Source organism: Terrapene carolina, unplaced genomic scaffold (genome assembly GCF_002925995.2).
Source record: "Terrapene carolina triunguis isolate 2854851 unplaced genomic scaffold, T_m_triunguis-2.0 Scaffold612, whole genome shotgun sequence".
In the NCBI taxonomy this organism is placed as follows: Eukaryota; Metazoa; Chordata; order Testudines; family Emydidae; genus Terrapene; species Terrapene triunguis.
The window spans coordinates 975,274-986,533 of NW_020664963.1; the positions used below are offsets into that span (position 1 = coordinate 975,274).

At 47.0% G+C, this 11,260-nt stretch overlaps 1 protein-coding gene across 1 annotated transcript; it reads right to left on the bottom strand.

The window, feature by feature from the left end:
- Positions 1 to 8,170: 8,170 nt before the first annotated feature.
- On the bottom strand, positions 8,171 to 9,109 carry LOC112116135 (olfactory receptor 4D2-like). Its single transcript, XM_024213468.2, has one exon. The coding sequence runs from the start codon at positions 9,107 to 9,109 to the stop codon at positions 8,171 to 8,173; it is 939 nt and encodes a 312-aa protein (XP_024069236.2).
- Positions 9,110 to 11,260: the final 2,151 nt, after the last annotated feature.

An 11,260-nucleotide genomic window follows, 5' to 3' on the forward strand; every position in this document is an offset into this window, starting at 1 on the left:
GCACCTGTCACTGGGGTATGAAGCCACATGCCACAGGGAAAGGCTCTGGCAGCAGGGAAGCAGTGGCATGCTAGACTGATAAAAACAGCAATGCAGACATGGGATGCACTGGTTGGACATGTAGAGAGCTGTGCAGGGTACGTACCCTAGGGTTTAGGCAAGTAGGGCACTTTATTCACCTAAGCCATGCCTCACCGTCTACCCTGCTGACTATACCCATGCTAGCTGGGCACGGAGTGTCTGTCTGCTACACACCGCTGTAAGTGTAGACGTACACTCTGAGAACCATCCCACTCCATGGCTCTGCAGCCCTTGCCAAGACCTGGGAAGCCACCACCAATTCAACCCGTCCTACTAGAAGCAATTGTTAAAATCAAACGTGTGATGGGGTACACAGAGAGTGGCTGGGATTTTCACAGGGGTCTAATTTCTGTAGGTGTCCAACGCCCATTGACTTTCAAATAGGTTAGTCATCTAACTCCCCTAGGCTCCTTTCAAAATCCCAGCTGATATTTGTTTCCTTTAGAAAAGGAAACTGTCTACCGGTGCTAAGGATTATCCCCCCTAACCGGATCTCTCTTTCCTTACCAGCGGATTCTCTGTGAATATCCCCCCAACCATATCCAGCCACCAGAGGATTCCTTGAACATCTCAGAGCTGTGTGTGGTTCCCCATAACAGGCAAGGGAACTAGGTCAGATACAAAGAGGAGGCTTCCCTAGAAATCATACCTTTTATCATTCATATCCTCCCATTGACACTAGAGCTGGGGTCAAAACCGTTCGGAAATCCACCTGAGGAATACTCGGTGTGATCAAGAAAGCTGCTGCTTTGGAGGGCTGAGGATTAATTATCTGGAGATTTAGTCTCAAGGAAAATCATTAAAATGTTGGTGGAATCTTCAATCATATTGTTTATTTACAGACAGACAAACACAACAGACTTTGGGTGTCCTCACAGATGACCCCTTGACCTGGAGGATGTTGAAGACACCACAGAGGAATACTGGGTGTTTTACTGGCCTCTAAAGAGGAGGCAATCCCAGGACTCCTGGGTTCCAGTCCTGGGGAATAAACTGATCCTGGTCATAGAGCAGGAGTAAGGACTTCTGAGTTCTTCACTCAGTTCAAGGAGGGGAGTGTAGTCCAGGGGTTAGAGCAGGCGGACTTGCAGTCAGAACTCCTGGATTTCATTCCCAGCTAGGAGGAGGAGTGCGGTCTAGTGGCTAGCCCTGGTGGGGTCTGGGAGTCAGGACTCCTGGGTTCTGGCCTGAGCTCTAGGAGGGGGATACTTCCTAGTGATTAGAACAAAGCACGGGGAATGAGGTTTCCGGGACTCTGTTCCTGACTCTGGGAAGTGAATGTCTCTTGTAGTTATGGCTGAGATTTTTTAAGATGTCTAAGAGATTTGGACTCCCAATTCCAGGTGTCTATATCCCTTAGGCAGCTTTGAAAAGCTCAGCCTAAAGCTCGAGGATGTGAGTCAAGTTAGCAGGGCTATATCCCCTGCTCTCGCACTGAGTCTGTGTGTAGTTTTGGTACATCTATGGCACCTATTACCATCACATCTAAGCATCATGCCATGGTTACTGGATTTATCTTCATGACATCCCTGTGAGGCAGGGCCGGGGCATTCTCCCTGTTCCACAGAAGGGGGTTTAGAGAGACTAAGGGCCAGACACTTAAAGTTATTTAGGCACCTAGGGAGATTTTCAAAAGCACCTGGGTGACTAACTCACATTTATTTCTACTGAACATCTCAAAATACCTTCAAAAATCTGGCTCTAGCTGACTTGTCCATGGTCAGACAGGAAATCTTTTGGAGAACAGGGAATTGAATCTAGGTCTCCAAAGTCACAGACAAATGCCCTAAACACTGGACCATCTCAAACCATTGCTTATTTCTCCAATGAGTCCTGATAACACGAGTGAGGTCTATGAACCAGAGTAAGAGACAGGGCCTGCCCTGAACATCTTGCAATCCAAATACGCAAGGCAGATCAAGGGGGAGGGGACACAATGCAGTATAATTAAAAAGTCTTTAAAGCCATGACAAGATGTACAAGGGTAGAAAGAGACAAAAGGTCCCCTCAGGAAGGCCATCAGAGGTGGATATGACTCACTCGGGACACGGTCCTAGGGGCTTGATCCTCTATGTCAGGGATGGACAAACTTTTTGGCTCAAGGGACATATCTGGTTATGGAAATTGTATGGCGGGCCATGAATGCTCATGGTTCCTGGCCAATGGGAGCTGCTGGGCCAGCGCTTGGGGCTGGGGCAGTGTGCGGAACCCCCTGGCTGCCCCTACGCATAGGAGTCGGCGGGGGGACATGCTGTTACTTCCGGGAGCCGCGTGGAGATAAAGCACATGTGGAGCAGGGCAAGCCCTGGACCCCACTCCCCATCGGGAGCTCAAGGGCTAGATTAAAACATCTGAATGTCCAGATGCGGCCCCTGGGCCGTAGTTTGCCCACCCCTGCTCTATGTCCTTTTATCACACAGGATACATTGTTTGCCCAAGGTCACAAATGAAGTCAGTAGCTGAGTCAGAGGAAAACCTAGATCTTCTTGTTTCTAGCCCAGTTTCCTACCCACTGGACCATGCTGTGGAGGTTATCTGAGATCATCAGAGTATAGCCTCCCCCATAAAATGGCTGTAGATACCGAAGACGTTTTGGTGACCTCTGATGAAAATGTCAACGTTCAAATCTGGGCTACCCACCACACCCAAGAAGTGTGTCCCACAAATTGCAATGTCCTCTCTGAAAAGGTTTTTTCTTATCAGTGAAAGACAGGACACGTTGATAATCATGTCAAAGAGATCTTGATCTTCTGGCTAATCTCAAACAACTCAGAAACTGCAGAAATGAGAATCCTATTTGTGAATAGAATAGAATAGAATAGAATAGAATAGAATAGAATAGAAAAAGATCCACTTCTCAAAGGGACCTGAAGGAGTTAAAAATGAGGATGGGACAAAAAGAATTCAGCAACACTATTTTTCGACAGAAATTTGGGTTTTTGCCTTTTTTCGGAAAAGTGTCTGGTCCACGCCCCCAAAGCTGCAGACTTTAACCAAAAGCTGCTCAGCAGGTCACCTATCTCCAGCACCCAGACACCCAGTTCCCAATGGGATCCAAACCCCAATAAATCTGTTTTACTCTGTCTAAAGCTTATACAGGGTGAACTCATAAATTGTCCCCCCCCCATAACACTGATAGAGAGATATGCACAGCTGTTTGCTCCCCCAGGTATTAATCACTTACTCTGGGTCAATTAATAAACAAAAGTGATTTTATTAAATATAAAAAGTAGGATTGAAGTGGTTTCAAGTAATAACAGAGAGAACAAAGTAAGTTACCAAGCAAAATAAAACAAAACACACAAGTCTAAGCCTAATACATTAAGAAACTGAATACAGGTAAATCTCACCCTTAGAGATGTTCCAATAAGCTTCTTTCACAGACTACACTCCTTCCTAGTCTGGGCCCAATCCTTTCTCCTGGTACAGACCTTGTTAGTTCCAGCAGGCATCTTAGGTGAAAAGCAGGGGATTCCACATGACTGGGACCCCTTTGTTCTGTTCCACCCCCTTTTATAGCTTTGGCACAAGGCGGGAAGCATTTGTCTCTCTCTGGGTTCCCACCCCTCCTTCCAAATGGAAAAGCATGAGGTTTAAGATGGATTCCAGTATCATTTGACAGGGTCACATGTCCTGTGAGACCCCTTGACTCCATTTTTCCAAGGCTGGTCCGCAGGTACCCAGGAAGGTTTGCAAGTAAACAGAGCCATTTACAGGTGATTGCTTCTGAAGCACTCTTAATGGCTTCCACTTAACATATTTACATCAGTAATAAAAGTTTATATCTTATTCTCCTAACTCCAGATATAGAAATAATATATGCAAACAAATGGGATGAACACACTCAGTAGATCATAAGCTTTGTTATGATACCTTACAAGAGACCTTTTGCAAAAAGCATACTCCATTTGCATTATATTCACACTCATAAGCATATTTCCATAAACATATGGAGTGCAACGTCACAACCACCCTCACCTCCCTCTGCGTACCCTTGGTGTGTGTTCAGAAGAGTATCAGGAGGCCTGGGGCATAGATTATGCTCAGTTAAAAATACTGGACCTCATTGTTGCGGGACCCCATGTATTATGGATGTGCTGTGTATGCTGGCAAGTAGAACGCTTCATAGTCAATTCCAATGGGGGAATTAGAGAGACGATGCTTCCCAGCCCAAGTGTCACTGCAGAGGACTGAGAGTCAAGACTCCAGAGATCTATTGCAAATGTATTCTAGTGGTTAGAGCAGTGGAGACTGATGCCGAGCACTGTTTTCCTGGCTCTCCCACACTCTCCTGGTATAACCTTGAGCAAACCCTTTCAGCACACTGTCCCTCAATTTCCCCATCTGTAAAAAGAGGCAATGCTATTTCCCTGATTTCTAGTATTAATGATGAGTTCATGGACTGCAGGATCTATCTATCTATCTAGCTAGCTAAACAGTTTCTCCCCTCATTCATCATCACCAAGAAAAAAAATCTTTAGGCCCAAGTAGACCTGTCCCCTTCACACCCTTCTCTCAGTGATCCCTGTGCAGCCCCCTCCCCTTCAAACCCTTCTCTCAGTGATCCCTGTGCAGCCCCCTCCCCTTCAAACCCTGCCCTCAGTGACCCCTGTGCAGCCCCCTCCCCTTCACACCCTACCACCAGTGACCCCTGTGCAGTCTTTTAAGCTTCCAATTTTTTGGAATGGACCAGGCATGGCTGCTGTCTTTGGGCCGCTGGGGACACTTTTGGGGTGTAGATATCATATCCCCTCCTGAAAAGTTTGACCACGTGACCCACTGCCCTGTCCCGAGGTCCTGTGATGACCCTTGGTCCCCCACATTGCTTCAGCCCACCCTTGCCCCAAATCTCACCCAAAAGGGTGGCCTTGTCTTTTACTTCATCGGTCACCTAATAAGGTCCTGTAGAGCGCTGTGAACAACCCAATAGTAGCTATTTCTCTTTATTTAACAGCAGGAGACATACACAGATCTATGCCAATACAATAAACTCCACACACATTTGCCTGCCTCAGTTTCCTCACCTATCACTATCATTCTTTTGGCCGGGCTTAGGGGTCTCTGGGGCTATCCTCGATCCTGATGCGGCTGTGCATGACTACACTTCTGAAACAAGGAGACTTCACCCTTCCAGCTCATGGTCTCTGACCTTGGTTGGACAGTCCATTGTCCCTCTGTAGCCTGCCACAGGAGTAAAGCAAGGGCCCACAGGCCTCAAGCCTATAGGACAATTAGCTTACCAGAACTAAGGCCTAGGTATAAAAGGATGATGCACGTAGTTGCTACGTACATTGTATTTAACTGATAGTTTGACCTTAAGTTATAATATCACAGTAAACAAGAGGGGTACCTGATGGGAAAAAGCAAAGCAAGGAACTCATAGTCTCATGGACTTTAAGGTCAGAAAGGACCATCGTGTATCCTTTATATTTTAGGGGATGTTTAAAAGGATGTTGAGCTTAACCGAAACTTACATGTACTAGTTGCAGATGTACCATGGCCACTAATTGACATAAACGCTAATGACTATAACATAAGTGACTGACTGACCTACTGAAGATAAGAACTCCAATATTGTTGAGAGGTGGAAGTGAGTTGAAGGAGGAAAAGAACCCATCATTAAGATGTATAAAAGATGTTGGGCTTTGGCGTAACACCCTATCAAAGGTCAGACCCAGCCTGAATGCAGTGTGATAAGTGGAATGCGTTGGCCTGATGACCCCACGGACGGCTTCAACTATTCTGGGGCTTAAAGGATGCTGTGAGTATAGAACTGCTATCCATTTTGTATTGGCTCTACCTCCTTTGCTGTGTTACACTGTCTGTGATCTTGGTTGTTTTGCTAATACATTTTAAACTTCTGGGAGAACAGGATGTGACTTGTTTCTTGGGCTTTCCTCAAGAGCCTCATTCTATTGATAATTCTATTGTGGTGCCTGATTTGGAGGCAGAACCTGTCAAACCACTGTGTAGTGTATCAAAATAAATATCTCCCCCGATCAGTCGGGGTACACCTCTCATGCTCAAAACTTCCCATGTGTCTCCTTCAGTGTGAGCCTTTTTAGACCCTCCTGTTGTGCCCCCTTTGTCTACACAGATCCCCCAAACCATCCCACCATGCTGCTTTCACAGTCCAACCTCAGTGACCCCTCTGCGGCCCCAACTCCTTCACATCCTTCACACACTGTGCAATACCATTCCTTCATGATCTGCTCTCAGGTACTCCTGTGCACTCGTGCAGACCTCAGCGGTTTGCACAGGTGTCACTGGCGATGGTGAGAATTTAGCTCATAATGTTGCTGATGATAGCCCAGCCAACAATAACACCCATGCTCCCTGGTGGAAGACACTCACTGAACCGCAGTATGTTAGCCTAGCTAAGGACATGTTCACTTCAACTATATTGATTTATACCCGCTGTGGATCTTTCCCATTCACTTCCACAGAGCTCCACAAATTAACACCAGCCGAGTATTTTCCATATTAACTTCAATGGAGCAAAGTTTTTTTACTCCAGCTGGGGATTGGGCCCCAGTAACTACAATGGAAGTACATCACTTCCTGTGGAATTGGCTCATTGACTCCAGTGGAGCAGGGCCGATTTATACCAACTGAGGCTCTTTCCCATTAGTGTTAGTGAAGCTGCACTGATTTGCACTAACATGTCCCACTGACTCATGTCCTGGGTCTATAATTCATTCGCTAGCATGCTGTTTTCCTGAGGGTTCAGTATCTGATCTCCTTGGGTGCAGGGTTGCAACCCTCCAGGATTGGCCTGGAGTCTCCAGGAATTAAAGATTAATCTTTAATTAAGGATTATATCATGTGATTAAATCTCCAGGAATATGTCCAACCAAATTGGCAACCCTACTTGGATGGCACACCCAGCTATGCCATTTGACAGAGGTGAGGCATAGCCACTTCCCTTCTTGTTTCACATCTGTATAAAACAGGCCACAGTTTCAGCCTGGGTTATCTAATCCAATAGAGGACGTTATGGAGGGGAAAAGAATGTAAAACCATTAGCCGATTTCAGTCATGATACAGTTATGGAAACGGATACCATAAAAAAGCTCTTGGTGAAGATGAATATATCCGATTTGGCGTACTTGCAACTGAAGCTTTCTGTCAAATCCCATGTCCAAAGCCCAGATTTCTGGAGACCATTAACAAGGAAAGAAAAAGGCCATGCACCAGGAGATGCGGAAGCTCCCCAAAAGTTGGGGTGGGGCATGGCCCTTTGCCCGGCCCCCCCTTCCAGTGCCCCTGCTATGCATAAAGCTCATCGCTAAAGTCCAATGTTGGTTATTGACTCAGCAAGGACCTCTTGATAACACGATTGCGGCGAGTAGCTGGATGTGTGATAGCTTGTTTTCAGATCCTGCAACATTAGTGGCTCGGAGGAATAAACTATGTGGAATCCTGCCAGTGACTGGGACACGGGCGGTTGTGGCCAGTGGGTAGAGCAGGTCTCAGGCCTAGTGGTTACAGCTGGAGTCGGTAGTCAGGAATAAGAGCCAAGGCTCAGAGCCAAAGTCAGAAGTCAAGAATTACAGCCATGGCTCAGGACCAGGTAAACTGGAGTATGGGAAGGCAGGACCCAAGATAGGACTAGGGCTGAAACAAAGCTGGGAACAAGAAAGCACAGGTGTTCTCCCAGCCACTGGTGAATACTTTGAGCAGCTGTGGAACTGCTGCGGCTGCTGGGCTTAAAAGCCAGTCCATTGACTCTTGACACCAAACAGCTGGTGTCTCTAATTAGGCAACCCATTTGTGCTCGTTAGGTTGCCTGGAGACTAGCTTTGCAGCAGACCCTGATTCCCAACAATCCTTCCAATAGAAAAAAGGGAAGCCAGCCCTATCACAGGGTCATCCACATTTTCTAATGTATAATATTTTTTAGAATTTGAACAAAATAAACCCACAGAAAATTATTACAGCTTGACCCGACACAATGGGTCTTATAAAGGAAACAAACACAGATACCTACTGAGAGTTGTTAACACTGTATGACAAGTTCATGTACCTTGTTAATAACAAAATTAAAAAATCATAATTTGGGAAATCATAATTTTTAAAAATTATGTCTTTATTTTTCTCCCCAGAAGAGCATTCTGCTCATCAGTCTCCTGATGGCCTTCTTCATCTCGGCATTCCTCAGCGTGTAGATCATCGGGTTCAGCATTGGGGGGATTACAGTGTAAAGGACCGAGACCACCTTGTCCATAGGGAATTTCTGGAAGGGACGGGCATAGATGAAGATGCAGGGTACGAATATTAAACACACCACCATGATCTGGGTTGCGCAGGTGGACAGAGCCTTGCGCTTCCCTTCCGTGAGGTGTGTCCCGATCTTGACTAAGATGATGGTGTACGAAATGAGCAGGAGAATGAAGATAATTATGACAATCACCCCATTGTGGGAGACTATCAGCAGCTCGAACAGGCGGGTGTCGGTGCAGGCCAGTTTCACGACTTGTGGGACATCGCAGTAGAAATTGTCCAGGATGTTCGGCCCACAGAACGGTAGATGGAGGACCATTCCAATTTGAATAGCAGAGTGAGCCAATCCACCCAGCCATGTGCCAGCCACTAGCCCCATGCACACACCCCGGTTCATGATAGTCAAGTATCGCAATGGTTTATGGATAGCCACGTACCTATCAGCGGCCATCACCGCAAGTAAAAATACCATAGCGCCAGCGATGAAGTGGAAGAAGAACATCTGGAGGATGCATTCATTGAAGGAGATGGTTTTGCGCTGGGAGAGGAGACCCGAGAGCATCTTCGGCACACTGACTGTAGAGTCACTAATATCTATGAAAGCCAAGTTGGCCAGCAGGAAGTACATGGGGGTGTGGAGCTGGCGGTCAGTTATCACGGTGGTGATGATGGTGAAGTTTCCCAGCCAGGTTGTCAGGTAGACTATGGAGAAGACAATGAAGAGGAATCGCTGCAGCTCAGAACTCTGGGTGAGACCCAAGAGGACAAATTCTGTCACAGGGGTGGTGAGGTTCTCCTGCTCCATTTCGTGTCCTTAAAATATACCTGGAAACTGAATGACAATAATAATTAATAAAAGTTTATAATAAGTTTTCCACCTTTAAATTACTGTTATTGACTCCTTCTTAACTGCACCCTAAGAAAGACATTGGGTTTGGGTTTGGGTTTGGGTTTGGCTAGGTCTGCATTTTCCTATGTAACCCTCAAGGAGATTATCTAAATTCCTGGGGCTCTGTCTGCTGGCAGCTCAGGGGGAGCCAAGGCAAACTCAGAGTCTGCCGGGCAACCAATAGGGAGTGAGGTGCCCCTCCCAGGGAGTTCAGGAAAGGGGAGAAGCCATTTTTGAGTCAGTCTGGAGCCAGCCAGGGCAAGGGCAGGACTGGCTGTGTGGGGAGTTGGTGAGTCCCAGCCCTGTATGCAGGGTTCCCCCTGAAAATTGGCCTCTAGGGACCTGAAAGCAAGATCCCTCCGCTGGGCTTTTCCTTCTCCACTGATGATTCCCAGTTTGTAGAGTTTTGCTGGGAAACTTTCCCAGGCAGGCTAAGTTAGCCCTCCAGCTCTCTAGGTGAGACCAGTCACCACATGGTCAGCTCTGCTCTGCCTGCTAGTTCAGGGCTGCTGCCTGCTGTGAATTGAATCTATCTCCCCTTGTAAGTATTCTCACACTTGCTTCTTATCAAACTGTCTGTACTTGGTTACCTTGATTATCACTTCAAAAGTTTTTTTTCTCTTACTTAATTGGCCTCTCAGAGTTGGTAAGACAACTCCCACCTGTTCATGCTCTCTGTATGTGTGTATATATATCTCCTCGATATGTTTCACTCAATATGCATCCGAAGAAGTGGGTTGTAGCCCACGAAAGCTTATGCTCTAATAAATTTGTTAGTCTCTAAGGTGCCACAAGTACTCCTGTTCTTTTTGCGGATACAGACTAACACGGCTGCTACTCTGAAACCTGCCTGCTGTGTGTATGTCTGGATGCTGGGCTAGGAGACGACAGTTTGGATTTTAGTACAGTTGTGTAAACTGCACCTTGAGCCCTGCACCCCTTTGTGGTGAGGGGAAATCCTGGGACCGAGACAGCCTGACTCCTGCCTGAAGAGGATCCCTGCCAGCAGAGATCAGCCCCTCGCAGTGACTGAGGAGTCCAGAGTCATCTCTGAACCTAAGGATCATTCATGGAGTGTGTGAGTGCACCATCTGTTAGTTAGTCAGTCAGGGAATTTGTTTTGGGGACCCCCTGCTCTCTGAACTGTGTCCTCAAGCCAGGCAGTGAGGGTCTGGGATTTTATAACCTGCTGCATATTAAACCTGATGAGGGATTTACCACCTCCTCCCACTTGTGAGTCCATTGGGCTGTACTGAACCCAGTCAGCCACACAGCTAAACCACTGCAGAGACGAATTTGTGGCCATTGGTCATCAAGGGCCCCAACAAAGTATGCGTACCAATGGGACACTAATCTTACATTTGCTACCTCAAGTCACATGACTGAGGAGAGTCACAGGTATTAGCAGTGTGGGCACCGGTGACCCTAAGAATAGTGTTTTACCCTGTTATGTATATTTGTCTCCTGTTTAATATCATTATTGTGTTGAATATATTGTATGTGTTTGTGTTATTTCTTGGAAGTCTCCAACTATCTGGCAAGTAAGTGGGGGTTACGTTGTGGTTAGAGTTTTCCTCCCAAGCTGCCCTAGTAGCCCTGCCAGGAAGGCGCGAGGGGGGTGAAGGCACTGCCAAATAAATTCATAGGAAAAAATAAAAAAGATACACCCTGCTGAGTGGGTGGTGGGATTGAGAAGAACCCAGGCCTGTCCATCAAAACCTGTAAGCAGATTGGCATTACAGAAGGTAACCGGGTGGAGAGGGGACACTACACCTAAATTAAATATTATCCCCTCAGCCCCACTGCAGGAGAATCCTCCTTCAGCAGACCCTAAGATAGGGTTACCATACGTCCGGTTTTTCCCGGACATGTCTGGCTTTTTGGTAATCAAACCCCCATCCGGGGGGAATTGCCAAAAAGCCGAACATGTCCGGGAAAAATACCGGCCAGGCACTTCCCCTCCCGGGCTCCAGCTGCTCTGCTCCTCCCCTGACTCTTCGGTTCTGTTTAAGAGCCGAGCTGCCCGAGTGCTCCGGCTTTGGGCAGCCCCCATGCCTCCGGACCCCG

What these genes read in the sequence shown, in the direction of transcription:
- LOC112116135 (XM_024213468.2), bottom strand. Translation starts at nt 9,109, where the DNA reads ATGGAGCAGGAGAACCTCACCACCCCTGTGACAGAATTTGTCCTCTTG.